The following is a 17,727-nucleotide window of genomic DNA, read 5'->3' on the forward strand; positions in this document are numbered from 1 at the left end:
GTGGTGGGAGTCGATCCTCGGCTTGAACGTCAAGGCAGTTCAGGGAAAACAGGTTCCTCTGGAATGGACTGACACATCTGGGGGACTCTTGGAATGGTGGCACGACCCTGGAGTTCCTCTCGCCTTTCCTGTGGAGAGCGCCTCCTCTTGAGATGCGGCCAGGAACGCCGGGAATTCTTTCCCTACGAAACAGGGAAAGGATCCCTCATCTCGAGCTAGGAGGCGTAAACGGGGCTCCCCTGGATGTGTGCGGGACCCTCGTGCTTCCTCTCGAGTGGAGACGGGTATGTCGGGGAACTTCTTGAGTTGCAGCAAGGGTGTGAAGGACCCTTTGGAAGTTCCAGTGGTTAGATGTGATTAGCCTCGAGAAGCCTCAGCGGAAATGGGCCTCATCTCGCCTGGAGGGCAAAACCTCCTGGATTTTCTCGAGTTTCGGCAGGTGCTCTCGACTTACGACGGGGACCTCAGGGACCCGCTCTAGTAGCCTCAGGAAAGGCCAGTCCCCATGCGAGTTCCTCGGGGGCCTCTCGGGATTCCTCTCCCGTCGATGCCGGGGCCTAAGACCTTCTGTGGAGTCGGGGCCGGAACCTGAGGATTCCTCTCCAGTGCTGACATGGATCTTGGGGTACTTCTGGAGTCTCCCCAGGGGAGTCAGTCCTCGTCTCGAATGCGGGCATGCACTTGCGCTTTCCTCCAGAGCGGTAGCAGCAGTGTCACGCAGTCCGCCGCGTGGATCAAAGGATCTATGGTTTTCCTCGAGTCTTTCCACGAGGCTTTCCCACGAGGCTTTCCCACAGGGCTGTCCCACGTGCACACGTGGTGGGAGTCGATCCTCGGCTTGAACGTCAAGGCAGTGCAGGGAAAACAGGTTCCTCTGGAATGGACTGACACATCTGGGGGACTCTTGGAATGGTGGCACGACCCTGGAGTTCCTCTCGCCTTTCCTGTGGAGAGCGCCTCCTCTTGAGATGCGACGGGAACGCCGGGAATTCTTTCCCTATGAAACAGGAAAAGGATCCCTCATCTCGAGCTAGGAGGCGGAAACGGGGCTCCCCTCGATGTGTGCGGGACCCTCGTGCTTCCTCTCGAGTGGAGACGGGTATGTCGGGGAACTTCTTGAGTTGCAGCAAGGGTGTGAAGGACCCTTTGGAAGTTCCAGTGGTTAGATGTGATTAGCCTCGAGAAGCCTCAGCGGAAATGGGCCTCATCTCGCCTGGAGGGCAAAACCTCCTGGATTTTCTCGAGTTGCGGCAGGTGCTCTCGACTTACGACGGGGACCTCAGGGACCCGCTCTAGTGGCCTCAGGAAGGCCAGTCCCATGCGAGTTCCTCGGGGGCCTCTCGGGATTCCTCTCCCGTCGATGCCGGGGCCTAAGACCTTGTGTGGGTCGGGGCCGGAACCTGAGGATTCCTCTCCAGTGCTGACATGGATCTTGGGGTACTTCTGGAGTCTCCCCAGGGGAGTCAGTCCTCGTCTCGAATGCGGGCATGCACTTGCGCTTTCCTCCAGAGCGGTAGCAGCAGTGTCACGCAGTCCGCCGCGTGGATCAAAGGATCTATGGTTTTCCTCGAGTCTTTCCACGAGGCTTTCCACGAGGCTTTCCCACAGGGCTGTCCCACGTGCACACGTGGTGGGAGTCGATCCTCGGCTTGAACGTCAAGGCAGTGCAGGGAAAACAGGTTCCTCTGGAATGGACTGACACATCTGGGGGACTCTTGGAATGGTGGCACGACCCTGGAGTTCCTCTCGCCTTTCCTGTGGAGAGCGCCTCCTCTTGAGATGCGGCAGGAACGCCGGGAATTCTTTCCCTACGAAACAGGGAAAGGATCCCTCATCTCGAGCTAGGAGGCGGAAACGGGGATCCCCTGGATGTGTGCGGGACCCTCGTGCTTCCTCTCGAGTGGAGACGGGTATGTCGGGGAACTTCTTGAGTTGCAGCAAGGGTGTGAAGGACCCTTTGGAAGTTCCAGTGGTTAGATGTGATTAGCCTCGAGAAGCCTCAGCGGAAATGGGCCTCATCTCGCCTGGAGGGCAAAACCTCCTGGATTTTCTCGAGTTGCGGCAGGTGCTCTCGACTTACGACGGGGACCTCAGGGACCCGCTCTGGTAGCCTCAGGAAGGCCAGTCCCATGCGAGTTCCTCGGGGGCCTCTCGGGATTCCTCTCCCGTCGATGCCGGGGCTAAGACCTTGTGTGGAGTCGGGGCCGGAACCTGAGGATTCCTCTCCAGTGCTGACATGGATCTTGGGGTACTTCTGGAGTCTCCCCAGGGGAGTCAGTCCTCGTCTCGAATGCGGGCATGCACTTGCGCTTTCCTCCAGAGCGGTAGCAGCAGTGTCACGCAGTCCGCCGCGTGGATCAAAGGATCTATGGTTTTCCTCGAGTCTTTCCACGAGGCTTTCCACGAGGCTTTTCCACAGGGCTGTCCCACGTGCACACGTGGTGGGAGTCGATCCTCGGCTTGAACGTCAAGGCAGTGCAGGAAAACAGGTTCCTCTGGAATGGACTGACACATCTGGGGACTCTTGGAATGGTGGCACGACCTGGAGTTCCTCTCGCCTTTCCTGTGGAGAGCGCCTCCTCTTGAGATGCGGCAGGGCATGGGAATTCTTTCCCTACGAAACAGGAAAGGATCCCTCATCTCGAGCTAGGAGGCGGAAACGGGGCTCCCCTGGATGTGTGCGGGACCCTCGTGCTTCCTCTCGAGTGGAGACGGGTATGTCGGGGAACTTCTTGAGTTGCAGCAAGGGTGTGAAGGACCCTTTGGAAGTTCCAGTGGTTAGATGTGATTAGCCTCGAGAAGCCTCAGCGGAAATGGGCCTCATCTCGCCTGGAGGGCAAAACCTCCTGGATTTTCTCGAGTTGCGGCAGGTGCTCTCGACTTACGACGGGGACCTCAGGGACCCGCTCTGGTGGCCTCAGGAAAGGCCAGTCCCCATGCGAGTTCCTCGGGGGCCTCTCGGGATTCCTCTCCCGTCGATGCCGGGGCCTAAGACCTTGTGTGGAGTCGGGGCCGGAACCTGAGGATTCCTCTCCAGTGCTGACATGGATCTTGGGGTACTTCTGGAGTCTCCCCAGGGGAGTCAGTCCTCGTCTCGAATGCGGGCATGCACTTGCGCTTTCCTCCAGAGCGGTAGCAGCAGTGTCACGCAGTCCGCCGCGTGGATCAAAGGATCTATGGTTTTCCCTCGAGTCTTTCCCACGAGGCTTTCCCACGAGGCTTTCCCACAGGGCTGTCCCACGTGCACACATGGTGGGAGTAGATCATCGGCTTGAACGTCGAGGCAGTTCAGGAAAATACGTTCCTCTGGAATGGACTGACACATCTGGGACTCTTGGAATGGTGGCACGACCCTGGAGTTCCTCTCGCCTTTCCTGTGGAGAGCGCCTCCTCTTGAGATGCGACGGGAACGCCGGGAATTCTTTCCCTACGAAACAGGGAAAGGATCCCTCATCTCGAGCTAGGAGGCGGAAACGGGGATCCCCTGGATGTGTGCGGGACCCTCGTGCTTCCTCTCGAGTGGAGACGGGTATGTCGGGGAACTTCTTGAGTTGCAGCAAGGGTGTGAAGGACCCTTTGGAAGTTCAGTGGTTAGATGTGATTAGCCTCGAGAAGCCTCAGCGGAAATGGGCCTCATCTCGCCTGGAGGGCAAAACCTCCTGGATTTTCTCGAGTTGCGGCAGGTGCTCTCGACTTACGACGGGGACCTCAGGGACCCGCTCTGGTGGCCTCAGGAAAGGCCAGTCCCCATGCGAGTTCCTCGGGGGCCTCTCGGGATTCCTCTCCCGTCGATGCCGGGGCCTAAGACCTTGTGTGGAGTCGGGGCCGGAACCTGAGGATTCCTCTCCAGTGCTGACATGGATCTTGGGGTACTTCTGGAGTCTCCCCAGGGGAGTCAGTCCTCGTCTCGAATGCGGGCATGCACTTGCGCTTTCCTCCAGAGCGGTAGCAGCAGTGTCACGCAGTCCGCCGCGTGGATCAAAGGATCTATGGTTTTCCCTCGAGTCTTTCCCACGAGGCTTTCCCACAGGGCTGTCCCACGTGCACACGTGGTGGGAGTCGATCCTCGGCTTGAACGTCAAGGCAGTGCAGGGAAAACAGGTTCCTCTGGAATGGACTGAAACATCTGGGGACTCTTGGAATGGTGGCACGACCCTGGAGTTCCTCTCGCCTTTCCTGTGGAGCGCCTCCTCTTGAGATGCGGCAGAAACGCCGGGAATTCTTTCCCTACGAAACAGGGTAAGGATCCCTCATCTCGAGCTAGGAGCTGGAAACAGGGTTCCCCTGGATGTGTGCGGGACCCTCGTGCTTCCTCTCGAGTGGAGACGGGTATGTCGGGGAACTTCTTGAGTTGCAGCAAGGGTGTGAAGGACCCTTTGGAAGTTCCAGTGGTTAGATGTGATTAGCCTCGAAGCCTCAGCGGAAATGGGCCTCATCTCGCCTGGAGGACAAAACCTCCTGGATTTTCTCGAGTTGCGGCAGGTGCTCTCGACTTACGACGGGGCCCTCAGGGACCCGCTCTAGGGGGCTCAGTAAAGGCCAGTCCCCATGCGAGTTCCTCGGGGGCCTCTCGGGATTCCTCTCCCGTCGATGCCGGGGCCTAAGACCTTGTGTGGAGTCGGGGCCGGAACATGAGGATTCCTCTCCAGTGCTGACATGGATCTTGGGGTACTTCTGGAGTCTCCCCAGGGGAGTCAGTCCTCGTCTCGAATGCGGGCATGCACTTGCGCTTTCCTCCAGAGCGGTAGCAGCAGTGTCACGCAGTCCGCCGCGTGGATCAAAGGATCTATGGTTTTCCCTCGAGTCTTTCCCACGAGGCTTTCCACGAGGCTTTCCCACAGGGCTGTCCCACGTGCACACGTGGTGGGAGTCGATCCTCGGCTTGAACGTCAAGGCAGTGCAGGGAAAACAGGTTCCTCTGGAATGGACTGACACATCTGGGGGACTCTTGGAATGGTGGCACGACCCTGGAGTTCCTCTCGCCTTTCCTGTGGAGAGCGCCTCCTCTTGAGATGCGGCAGGGCGCCGGGAATTCTTTCCCTACGAAACAGGGAAAGGATCCCTCATCTCGAGCTAGGAGCTGGAAACGGGGCTCCCCTGGATGTGTGCGGGACCCTCGTGCTTCCTCTCGAGTGGAGACGGGTATGTCGGGGAACTTCTTGAGTTGCAGCAAGGGTGTGAAGGACCCTTTGGAAGTTCCAGTGGTTAGATGTGATTAGCCTCGAGAAGCCTCAGCGGAAATGGGCCTCATCTCGCCTGGAGGGCAAAACCTCCTGGATTTTCTCGAGTTGCGGCAGGTGCTCTCGACTTACGACGGGGACCTCAGGGACCCGCTCTGGTAGCCTCAGGAAAGGCCAGTCCCCATGCGAGTTCCTCGGGGGCCTCTCGGGATTCCTCTCCCGTCGATGCCGGGGCCTAAGACCTTGTGTGGAGTCGGGGCCGGAACCTGAGATTCCTCTCCAGTGCTGACATGGATCTTGGGGTACTTCTGGAGTCTCCCCAGGGGAGTCAGTCCTCGTCTCGAATGCGGGCATGCACTTGCGCTTTCCTCCAGAGCGGTAGCAGCAGTGTCACGCAGTCCGCCGCGTGGATCAAAGGATCTATGGTTTACCCTCGAGTCTTTCCCACGAGGCTTTCCCACGAGGCTTTCCCACAGGGCTGTCCCACGTGCACACGTGGTGGGAGTCGATCCTCGGCTTGAACGTCAAGGCAGTGCAGGGAAAACAGGTTCCTCTGGAATGGACTGACACATCCGGGGACTCTTGGAATGGTGGCACGACCCTGGAGTTCCTCTCGCCTTTCCTGTGGAGAGCGCCTCCTCTTGAGATGCGACGGGAACGCCGGGAATTCTTTCCCTTCGAAACAGGGAAAGGATCCCTCATCTCGAGCTAGGAGGCGGAAGCGGGGCTCCCCTGGATGTGTGCGGGACCCTCGTGCTTCCTCTCGAGTGGAGACGGGTATGTCGGGAACTTCTTGAGTTGCAGCAAGGGTGTGAAGGACCCTTTGGAAGTTCCAGTGGTTAGATGTGATTAGCCTCGAGAAGCCTCAGCGGAAATGGGCCTCATCTCGCCTGGAGGGCAAAACCTCCTGGATTTTCTCGAGTTGCGGCAGGTGCTCTCGACTTACGACGGGGACCTCAGGGACCCGCTCTAGTAGCCTCAGGAAAGGCCAGTCCCCATGCGAGTTCCTCGGGGGCCTCTCGGGATTCCTCTCCCGTCGATGCCGGGGCCTAAGACCTTGTGTGGAGTCGGGGCCGGAACCTGAGGATTCCTCTCCAGTGCTGACATGGATCTTGGGGTACTTCTGGAGTCTCCCAGGGGAGTCAGTCCTCGTCTCGAATGCGGGCATGCACTTGCGCTTTCCTCCAGAGCGGTAGCAGCAGTGTCACGCAGTCCGCCGCGTGGATCAAAGGATCTATGGTTTTCCCTCGAGTCTTTCCCACGAGGCTTTCCCACAGGGGCTGTCCCACGTGCACACGTGGTGGGAGTCGATCCTCGGCTTGAACGTCAAGGCAGTGCAGGGAAAACAAGTTCCTCTGGAATGGACTGACACATCTGGGGGACTCTTGGAATGGTGGCACGACCCTGGAGTTCCTCTCGCCTTTCCTGTGGAGAGCGCCTCCTCTTGAGATGCGGCAGGAACGCCGGGAATTCTTTCCCTACGAAACAGGGAAAGGATCCCTCATCTCGAGCTAGGAAGTCGGAAGCGGTGCTCCGCTGGATGTGTGCGGGACCCTCGTGCTTCCTCTCGAGTGGAGACGGGTATGTCGGGGAACTTCTTGAGTTGCAGCAAGGGTGTGAAGGACCCTTTGGAAGTTCCAGTGGTTAGATGTGATTAGCCTCGAGAAGCCTCAGCGGAAATGGGCCTCATCTCGCCTGGAGGGCAAAACCTCCTGGATTTTCTCGAGTTGCGGCAGGTGCTCTCGACTTACGACGGGGACCTCAGGGACCCGCTCTGGTGGCCTCAGGAAAGGCCAGTCCCCATGCGAGTTCCTCGGGGGCCTCTCGGGATTCCTCTCCCGTCGATGCCGGGGCCTAAGACCTTGTGTGGAGTCGGGGCCGGAACCTGAGGATTCCTCTCCAGTGCTGACATGGATCTTGGGGTACTTCTGGAGTCTCCCCAGGGGAGTCAGTCCTCGTCTCGAATGCGGGCATGCACTTGCGCTTTCCTCCAGAGCGGTAGCAGCAGTGTCACGCAGTCCGCCGCGTGGATCAAAGGATCTATGGTTTTCCCTCGAGTCTTTCCCACGAGGCTTTCCACAGGGCTGTCCCACGTGCACACGTGGTGGGAGTCGATCCTCGGCTTGAACGTCAAGGCAGTGCAGGGAAAACAGGTTCCTCTGGAATGGACTGACACATCTGGGGACTCTTGGAATGGTGGCACGACCCTGGAGTTCCTCTCGCCTTTCCTGTGGGGAGCGCCTCCTCTTGAGATGCGACGGGAACGCCGGGAATTCTTTCCCTACGAAACAGGGAAAGGATCCCTCATCTCGAGCTAGGAGGCGGAAGCGGGGCTCCCCTGGATGTGTGCGGGACCCTCGTGCTTCCTCTCGAGTGGAGACGGGTATGTCGGGGAACTTCTTGAGTTGCAGCAAGGGTGTGAAGGACCCTTTGGAAGTTCCAGTGGTTAGATGTGATTAGCCTCGAGAAGCCTCAGCGGAAATGGGCCTCATCTCGCCTGGAGGGCAAAACCTCCTGGATTTTCTCGAGTTGCGGCAGGTGCTCTCGACTTACGACGGGGACCTCAGGGACCCGCTCTAGTAGCCTCAGGAAAGGCCAGTCCCCATGCGAGTTCCTCGGGGGCCTCTCGGGATTCCTCTCCCGTGATGCCGGGGCCTAAGACCTTGTGTGGAGTCGGGGCCGGAACCTGAGGATTCCTCTCCAGTGCTGACATGGATCTTGGGGTACTTCTGGAGTCTCCCCAGGGAGTCAGTCCTCGTCTCGAATGCGGGCATGCACTTGCGCTTTCCTCCAGAGCGGTAGCAGCAGTGTCACGCAGTCCGCCGCGTGGATCAAAGGATCTATGGTTTTTCCTCGAGTCTTTTCCACGAGGCTTTCCACGAGGCTTTCCCACAGGGCTGTCCCACGTGCACACGTGGTGGGAGTCGATCCTCGGCTTGAACGTCAAGGCAGTGCAGGGAAAACAGGTTCCTCTGGAATGGACTGACACATCTGGGGACTCTTGGAATGGTGGCACGGCCCTGGAGTTCCTCTCGCCTTTCCTGTGGAGAGCGCCTCCTCTTGAGATGCGACGGGAACGCCGGGAATTCTTTCCCTACGAAACAAGGAAAGGATCCCTCATCTCGAGCTAGGAGGCGGAAACGGGGCTCCCCTGGATGTGTGCGGGACCCTCGTGCTTCCTCTCGAGTGGAGACGGGTGTGTCAGGAACTTCTTGAGTTGCAGCAAGGGTGTGAAGGACCCTTTGGAAGTTCCAGTGGTTAGATGTGATTAGCCTCGAGAAGCCTCAGCGGAAATGGGCCTCATCTCGCCTGGAGGGCAAAACCTCCTGGATTTTCTCGAGTTGCGGCAGGTGCTCTCGACTTACGACGGGGACCTCAGGGACCCGCTCTGATGGCCTCAGGAAAGGCCAGTCCCCATGCGAGTTCCTCGGGGGCCTCTCGGGATTCCTCTCCCGTCGATGCCGGGGCCTAAGACCTTGTGTGGAGTCGGGGCCGGAACCTGAGGATTCCTCTCCAGTGCTGACATGGATCTTGGGGTACTTCTGGAGTCTCCCAAGGGGAGTCAGTCCTCGTCTCGAATGCGGGCATGCACTTGCGCTTTCCTCCAGAGCGGTAGCAGCAGGATCACGGAGTCCGCCGCGTTGATCAAAGGATCTATGGTTTTCACTCGAGTCTTTCCCAGGAGGCTTTCCCACGAGGCTTTCCCACAGGGCTGTCCCACGTGCACACGTGGTGGGAGTCGATCCTCGGCTTGAACGTCAAGGCAGTGCAGGGAAAACAGGTTCCTCTGGAATGGACTGACACATCTGGGGGACTCTTGGAATGGTGGCACGACCCTGGAGTTCCTCTCGCCTTTCCTGTGGAGAGCGCCTCCTCTTGAGATGCGAAGGGAACGCCGGGAATTCTTTCCCTACGAAACAGGGAAGGATCCCTCATCTCGAGCTAGGAGGCGGAAACAGGGCTCCCCTGGATGTGTGCGGGACCCTCGTGCTTCCTCTCGAGTGGAGACGGGTATGTCGGGGAACTTCTTGAGTTGCAGCAAGGGTGTGAAGGACCCTTTGGAAGTTCCAGTGGTTAGATGTGATTAGCCTCGAGAAGCCTCAGCGGAAATGGGCCTCATCTCGCCTGGAGGGCAAAACCTCCTGGATTTTCTCGAGTTGCGGCAGGTGCTCTCGACTTACGACGGGGCCCTCAGGGACCCGCTCTGGAAGCCTCAGGAAAGGCCAGTCCCCATGCGAGTTCCTCGGGGGCCTCTCGGGATTCCTCTCCCGTCGATGCCGGGGCCTAAGACCTTGTGTGGAGTCGGGGCCGGAACCTGAGGATTCCTCTCCAGTGCTGACATGGATCTTGGGGTACTTCTGGAGTCTCCCCAGGGGAGTCAGTCCTCGTCTCGAATGCGGGCATGCACTTGCGCTTTCCTCCAGAGCGGTAGCAGCAGTGTCACGCAGTCCGCCGCGTGGATCAAAGGATCTATGGTTTCCCTCGAGTCTTTCCCACGAGGCTTTCCCACAGGGCTGTCCCACGTGCACACGTGGTGAGAGTCGATCCTCGGCTTGAACGTCAAGGCAGTGCAGGGAAAACAGGTTCCTCTGGAATGGACTGACACATCTGGGGACTCTTGGAATGGTGGCACGACCCTGGAGTTCCTCTCGCCTTTCCTGTGGAGAGCGCCTCCTCTTGAGATGCGGCAGGAACGCCGGGAATTCTTTCCCCTACGAAACAGGAAAGGATCCCTCATCTCGAGCTAGGAGGCGGAAACGGGGCTCCCCCGGATGTGTGCGGGACCCTCGTGCTTCCTCTCGAGTGGAGACGGGTATGTCGGGGAACTTCTTGAGTTGCAGCAAGGGTGTGAAGGACCCTTTGGAAGTTCCAGTGGTTAGATGTGATTAGCCTCGAGAAGCCTCAGCGGAAATGGGCCTCATCTCGCCTGGAGGGCAAAACCTCCTGGATTTTCTCGAGTTGCGGCAGGTGCTCTCGACTTACGACGGGGACCTCAGGGACCCGCTCTGGTGGCCTCAGGAAAGGCCAGTCCCCATGCGAGTTCCTCGGGGGCCTCTCGGGATTCCTCTCCCGTCGATGCCGGGGCCTAAGACCTTGTGTGGGTCGGGGCCGGAACCTGAGGATTCCTCTCCAGTGCTGACATGGATCTTGGGGTACTTCTGGAGTCTCCCCAGGGGAGTCAGTCCTCGTCTCGAATGCGGGCATGCACTTGCGCTTTCCTCCAGAGCGGTAGCAGCAGTGTCACGCAGTCCGCCGCGTGGATCAAAGGATCTATGGTTTTCCCTCGAGTCTTTCCCACGAGGCTTTCCCACAGGGCTGTCCCACGTGCACACGTGGTGGGAGTCGATCCTCGGCTTGAACGTCAAGGCAGTGCAGGAAAACAGGTTCCTCTGGAATGGACTGACACATCTGGGGGACTCTTGGAATGGTGGCACGACCCTGGAGTTCCTCTCGCCTTTCCTGTGGAGAGCGCCTCCTCTTGAGATGTGACGGGAACGCCGGGAATTCTTTCCCTACGAAACAGGGAAAGGATCCCTCATCTCGAGCTAGGAGGCGGAAACAGGGCTCCCCTGGATGTGTGCGGGACCCTCGTGCTTCCTCTCGAGTGGAGACGGGTATGTCGGGGAACTTCTTGAGTTGCAGCAAGGGTGTGAAGGACCCTTTGGAAGTTCCAGGGGTTAGATATGATTAGCCTCGAGAAGCCTCAGCGGAAATGGGCCTCATCTCGCCTGGAGGGCAAAACCTGCTGGATTTTCTCGAGTTGCGGCAGGTGCTCTCGACTTACGTCGGGGCCCTCAGGGACCGGCTCTGTTGGCCTCAGGAAAGTCCAGTCCCCATGCGAGTTCCTCGGGGGCCTCTCGGGATTCCTCTCCCGTCGATGCCGGGGCCTAAGACCTTGTGTGGGGTCGGGGCCGGAACCTGAGGGTTCCTCTCCAGTGCTGACATGGATCTTGGGGTACTTCTGGAGTCTCCCCAGGGGAGTCAGTCCTCGTCTCGAATGCGGGCATGCACTTGCGCTTTCCTCCAGAGCGGTAGCAGCAGTGTCACGCAGTCCGCCGCGTGGATCAAAGGATCTATGGTTTTCCCTCGAGTCTTTCCCACGAGGCTTTCCCACGAGGCTTTCCCACAGGGCTGTCCCACGTGCACACGTGGTGGGAGTCGATCCTCGGCTTGAACGTCAAGGCAGTGCAGGGAAAACAGGTTCCTCTGGAATGGACTGACACATCTGGGGACTCTTGGAATGGTGGCACGACCCTGGAGTTCCTCTCGCCTTTCCTGTGGAGAGCGCCTCCTCTTGAGATGCGACGGGAACGCCGGGAATTCTTTCCCTACGAAACAGGGAAAGGATCCCTCATCTCGAGCTAGGAGGCGGAAACGGGGCTCCCCTGGATGTGTGCGGGACCCTCGTGCTTCCTCTCGAGTGGAGACGGGTATGTCGGGGAACTTCTTGAGTTGCAGCAAGGGTGTGAAGGACCCTTTGGAAGTTCCAGTGGTTAGATGTGATTAGCCTCGAGAAGCCTCAGCGGAAATGGGCCTCATGTCGCCTGAAGGGCAAAACCTCCTGGATTTTCTCGTGTTGCGGCAGGTGCTCTCGACTTACGACGGGGACCTCAGGGACCCGCTCTGGTGGCCTCAGGGAAGGCCAGTCCCCATGCGAGTTCCTCGGGGGCCTCTCGGGATTCCTCTCCCGTTGATGCCGGGGCCTAAGACCTTATGTGGAGTCGGGGCCGGAACCTGAGGATTCCTCTCCAGTGCTGACATGGATCTTGGGGTACTTCTGGAGTCTCCCCAGGGAGTCAGTCCTCGTCTCGAATGCGGGCATGCACTTGCGCTTTCCTCCAGAGCGGTAGCAGCAGTGTCACGCAGTCCGCCGCGTGGATCAAAGGATCTATGGTTTTCCCTCGAGTCTTTCCCACGAGGCTTTCCCAACAGGCTTTCCCACAGGGCTGTCCCACGTGCACACGTGGTGGGAGTCGATCCTCGGCTTGAACGTCAAGGCAGTGCAGGGAAAACAGGTTCCTCTGGAATGGACTGACACATCTGGGGGACTCTTGGAATGGTGGCACGACCCTGGAGTTCCTCTCGCCTTTCCTGTGGAGAGCGCCTCCTCTTGAGATGCGACAGGAACGCCGGGAATTCTTTCCCTACGAAACAGGAAAGGATCCCTCATCTCCAGCTAGGAGGCGGAAACAGGGCTCCCCTGGATGTGTGCGGGACCCTCGTGCTTCCTCTCGAGTGGAGACGGGTATGTCGGGGAACTTCTTGAGTTGCAGCAAGGGTGTGAAGGACCCTTTGGAAGTTCCAGTGGTTAGATGTGATTAGCCTCGAGAAGCCTCAGCGGAAATGGGCCTCATCTCGCCTGGAGGGCAAAACCTCCTGGATTTTCTCGAGTTGCGGCAGGTGCTCTCGACTTACGACGGGGACCTCAGGGACCCGCTCTTGTGGCCTCAGGAAGGCCAGTCCCCATGCGAGTTCCTCGGGGGCCTCTCGGGATTCCTCTCCCGTCGATGCCGGGGCCTAAGACCTTGTGTGGAGTCGGGGCCGGAACCTGAGGATTCCTCTCCAGTGCTGACATGGATCTTGGGGTACTTCTGGAGTCTCCCCAGGGGAGTCAGTCCTCGTCTCGAATGCGGGCATGCACTTTCGCTTTCCTCCAGGGCGGTAGCAGCAGTGTCACGCAGTCCGCCGCGTGGATCAAAGGATCTATGGTTTTCCCTCGAGTCTTTCCCAAGAGGCTTTCCCACAGGGCTGTCCCACGTGCACACGTGGTGGGAGTCGATCCTCGGCTTGAACGTCAAGGCAGTGCAGGGAAAACAGGTTCCTCTGGAATGGACTGACACATCTGGGGGACTCTTGGAATGGTGGCACGACCCTGGAGTTCCTCTCGCCTTTCCTGTGGAGAGCGCCTCCTCTTGAGATGCGACGGGAGCGCCGGGAATTCTTTCCCTTCGAAACAGGGAAAGGATCCCTCATCTCTACCTAAGAGGAGGAAACCGGGCTCCCCTGGATGTGTGCGGGACCCTCGTGCTTCCTCTCGAGTGGAGACGGGTATGTCGGGGAACTTCTTGAGTTGCAGCAAGGGTGTGAAGGACCCTTTGGAAGTTCCAGTGGTTAGATGTGATTAGCCTCGAGAAGCCTCAGCGGAAATGGGCCTCATCTCGCCTGGAGGGCAAAACCTCCTGGATTTTCTCGAGTTGCGGCAGGTGCTCTCGACTTACGACGGGGACCTCAGGGACCCGCTCTGGTGGCCTCAGGAAGGCCAGTCCCCATGCGAGTTCCTCGGGGGCCTCTCGGGATTCCTCTCCCGTCGATGCCGGGGCCTAAGACCTTGTGTGGAGTCGGGGCCGGAACCTGAGGATTCCTCTCCAGTGCTGACATGGATCTTGGGGTACTTCTGGAGTCTCCCCAGTGGAGTCAGTCCTCGTCTCGAATGCGGGCATGCACTTGCGCTTTCCTCCAGAGCAGTAGCAGCAGTGTCACGCAGTCCGCCGCGTGGATCAAGGGATCTATGGTTTTCCCTCGAGTCTTTCCCACGAGGCTTTCCCACGAGGCTTTCCCACAGGGCTGTCCACGTGCACACGTGGTGGGAGTCGATCCTCGGCTTGAACGTCAAGGCAGTGCAGGGAAAACAGGTTCCTCTGGAATGGACTGACACATCTGGGGTCTCTTGGAATGGTGGCACGACCCTGGAGTTCCTCTCGCCTTTCCTGTGGAGAGCGCCTCCTCTTGAGATGCGACGGGGCCGGGGTCTTTCCCTACGAAACAGGGAAAGGATCCCTCATCTCGAGCTAGGAGGAGGAAACGGGGCTCCCCTGGATGTGTGCGGGACCCTCGTGCTTCCTCTCGAGTGGAGACGGGTATGTCGGGAACTTCTTGAGTTGCAGCAAGGGTGTGAAGGACCCTTTGGAAGTTCCAGTGGTTAGATGTGATTAGCCTCGAGAAGCCTCAGCGGAAATGGGCCTCATCTCGCCTGGAGGGCAAAACCTCCTGGATTTTCTCGAGTTGCGGCAGGTGCTCTCGACTTACGACGGGGACCTCAGGGACCCGCTCTAGTGGCCTCAGGAAGGGCCAGTCCCCATGCGAGTTCCTCGGGGGCCTCTCGGGATTCCTCTCCCGTCGATGCCGGGGCCTAAGACCTTGTGTGGAGTCGGGGCCGGAACCTGAGGATTCCTCTCCAGTGCTGACATGGATCTTGGGGTACTTCTGGAGTCTCCCCAGGGGAGTCAGTCCTCGTCTCGAATGCGGGCATGCACTTGCGCTTTCCTCCAGAGCGGTAGCAGCAGTGTCACGCAGTCCGCCGTGGATCAAAGGATCTATGGTTTTCCCTCGAGTCTTTCCCACGAGGCTTTCCCACGAGGCTTTCCCACAGGGCTGTCCCACGTGCACACGTGGTGGGAGTCGATCCTCGGCTTGAACGTCAAGGCAGTGCAGGGAAAACAGGTTCCTCTGGAATGGACTGACACATCTGGGGACTCTTGGAATGGTGGCACGACCCTGGAGTTCCTCTCGCCTTTCCTGTGGAGCGCCTCCTCTTGAGATGCGACGGGAACGCCGGGAATTCTTTCCCTACGAAACAGGGAAAGGATCCCTCATCTCGAGCTAGGAGGCGGAAACGGGGCTCCCCTGGATGTGTGCGGGACCCTCGTGCTTCCTCTCGAGTGGAGACGGGTATGTCGGTGAACTTCTTGAGTTGCAGCAAGGGTGTGAAGGACCCTTTGGAAGTTCCAGTGGTTAGATGTGATTAGCCTCGAGAAGCCTCAGCGGAAATGGGCCTCATCTCGCCTGGAGGGCAAAACCTCCTGGATTTTCTCGAGTTGCGGCAGGTGCTCTCGACTTACGACGGGGACCTCAGGGACCCGCTCTGGTGGCCTCAGGAAAGGCCAGTCCCCATGCGAGTTCCTCGGGGGCCTCTCGGGATTCCTCTCCCGTCGATGCCGGGGCCTAAGACCTTGTGTGGAGTCGGGGCCGGAACCTGAGGATTCCTCTCCAGTGCTGACATAGATCTTGGGGTACTTCTGGAGTCTCCCCAGGGGAGTCAGTCCTCGTCTCGAATGCAGGCATGCACTTGCGCTTTCCTCCAGAGCAGTAGCAGCAGTGTCACGCATTCCGCCGCGTGGATCAAAGGATCTATGGTTTTCCCTCGAGTCTTTCCCACGAGGCTTTCCCACAGGGCTGTCCCACGTGCACACGTGGTGGGAGTCGATCCTCGGCTTGAACGTCAAGGCAGTGCAGGGAAAACAGGTTCCTCTGGAATGGACTGACACATCTGGGGACTCTTGGAATGGTGGCACGACCCTGGAGTTCCTGTCCTCTTTCCTGGGGAGAGCGCCTTCTCTTCAGATGCGACGGGAACGCCGGGAATTCTTTCCCTACGAAACAGGGAAGGATCCCTCATCTCGAGCTAGGAGGCGGAAACGGGGCTCCTCTGGATGTGTGCGGGACCCTCGTGCTTCCTCTCGAGTGGAGACGGGTATGTCGGGGAACTTCTTGAGTTGCAGCAAGGGTGTGAAGGACCCTTTGGAAGTTCCAGTGGTTAGATGTGATTAGCCTCGAGAAGCCTCAGCGGAAATGGGCCTCATCTCGCCTGGAGGGCAAAACCTCCTGGATTTTCTCGAGTTGCGGCAGGTGCTCTCGACTTGCGACGGGGACCTCAGGGACCCGCTCTGGTGGCCTCAGGAAAGGCCAGTCCCCATGCGAGTTACTCCGGGGCCTCTCGGGATTCCTCTCCCGTCAATGCCGGGGCCTAAGACCTTGTGTGGAATCGGGGCCGGAACCTGAGGATTCCTCTCCAGTGCTGACATGGATCTTGGGGTACTTCTGGAGTCTCCCCTGGGAGTCAGTCCTCGTCTCGAATGCGGCCAGGCACTTGCGCTTTCCTCCAGAGCGGTAGCAGCAATGTCACGCAGTCCGCCGCGTGGATCAAAGGATCTATGGTTTTCCCTCGAGTCTTTCCCACGAGGCTTTCCCACAGGGGCTGTCCCACGTGCACACGTGGTGGGAGTCGATCCTCGGCTTGAACGTCAAAGGCAGTGCAGGAAAACAGGTTCCTCTGGAATGGACTGACACATCTGGGGGACTCTTGGAATGGTGGCACGACCCTGGAGTTCCTCTCGCCTTTCCTGTGGAGCGCCTCCTCTTGAGATGCGGCAGGGCAGCCGGGAATTCTTTCCCTACGAAACAGGGAAGTATCCCTCATCTCGAGCTAGGAGGCGGAAACGGGGCTCCCCTGGATGTGTGCGGGACCCTCGTGCTTCCTCTCGAGTGGAGACGGGTATGTCGGGGAACTTCTTGAGTTGCAGCAAGGGTGTGAAGGACCCTTTGGAAGTTCCAGTGGTTAGATGTGATTAGCCTCGAGAAGCCTCAGCGGAAATGGGCCTCATCTCGCCTGGAGGGCAAAACCTCCTGGATTTTCTCGAGTTGCGGCAGGTGCTCTCGACTTACGACGGGGACCTCAGGGACCCGCTCTAGTAGCCTCAGGAAAGGCCAGTCCCCATGCGAGTTCCTCGGGGCCTCTCGGGATTCCTCTCCCGTCGATGCCGGGGCCTAAGACCTTGTGTGGAGTCGGGGCCGGAACCTGAGGATTCCTCTCCAGTGCTGACATGGATCTTGGGGTACTTCTGGAGTCTCCCCATGGGAGTCAGTCCTCGTCTCGAATGCGGGCATGCACTTGCGCTTTCCTCCAGAGCGGTAGCAGCAGTGTCACGCATTCCGCCGCGTGGATCAAGGGATCGATGGCTTTCCATCGAGTCTTTCCCACGAGGGTTTCCCACGAGGCTTTCCCACAGGGCTGTCCCACGTGCACACGTGGTGGGAGTCGATCCTCGGCTTGAACGTCAAGGCAGTGCAGGGAAAACAGGTTCCTCTGGAATGGACTGACACATCTGCGGGACTCTTGGAATGGTGGCACGACCCTGGAGTTCCTCTCGCCTTTCCTGTGGAGCGCCTCCTCTTGAGATGCGACGGGAACGCCGGGAATTCTTTCCCTACGAAACAGGGAAAGAATCCCTCATCTCGAGCTAGGAGGCGGAAACGGGGCTCCCCTGGATGTGTGCGGGACCCTCGTGCTTCCTCTCGAGTGGAGACGGGTATGTCGGGGAAGTTCCTGAGTTGCAGCAAGGGTGTGAAGGACCCTTTGGAAGTTCCAGTGGTTAGATGTGATTAGCCTCGAGAAGCCTCAGCGGAAATGGGCCTCATCTCGCCTGGAGGGCAAAACCTCCTGGATTTTCTCGAGTTGCGGCAGGTGCTCTCGACTTACGACGGGGCCTCAGGGACCCGCTCTGGTGGCCTCAGGAAGGCCAGTCCCCATGCGAGTTCCTCGGGGCCTCTCGGATTCCTCTCCCGTCGATGCCGGGGCCTAAGACCTTGTGTGGAGTCAGGGCCGGAACCTGAGGATTCCTCTCCAGTGCTGACATGGATCTTGGGGTACTTCTGGAGTCTCCCCAGGGGAGTCAGTCCTCGTCTCGAATGCGGGCATGCACTTGCGCTTTCCTCCAGAGCGGTAGCAGCAGTGTCACGCAGTCCGCCGCGAGGATCAAAGGATCTATGG

General features: G+C 59.0%; 1 protein-coding gene across 1 annotated transcript; it reads left to right on the plus strand.

The window, feature by feature from the left end:
• The first annotated feature begins 3,249 nt into the window (after positions 1-3,249).
• Positions 3,250-15,208, plus strand: LOC132659107 (uncharacterized). The gene is made up of 2 exons (XM_060408747.1): positions 3,250-10,148; positions 10,951-15,208. The coding sequence occupies exon 1, from the start codon at positions 3,250-3,252 to the stop codon at positions 4,195-4,197; it is 948 nt and encodes a 315-aa protein (XP_060264730.1). The 3' UTR covers positions 4,198-10,148; positions 10,951-15,208.
• The last annotated feature ends 2,519 nt before the right edge of the window (positions 15,209-17,727 follow it).

This window comes from Ovis aries, unplaced genomic scaffold, assembly GCF_016772045.2.
Source record: "Ovis aries strain OAR_USU_Benz2616 breed Rambouillet unplaced genomic scaffold, ARS-UI_Ramb_v3.0 scaffold_144, whole genome shotgun sequence".
Taxonomy (NCBI): domain Eukaryota; kingdom Metazoa; phylum Chordata; class Mammalia; order Artiodactyla; family Bovidae; genus Ovis; species Ovis aries.

Coding starts and splice junctions, on each gene's coding strand:
- LOC132659107 (XM_060408747.1), top strand. CDS start 3,250: ATGGTGGGAGTAGATCATCGGCTTGAACGTCGAGGCAGTTCAGGAAAA.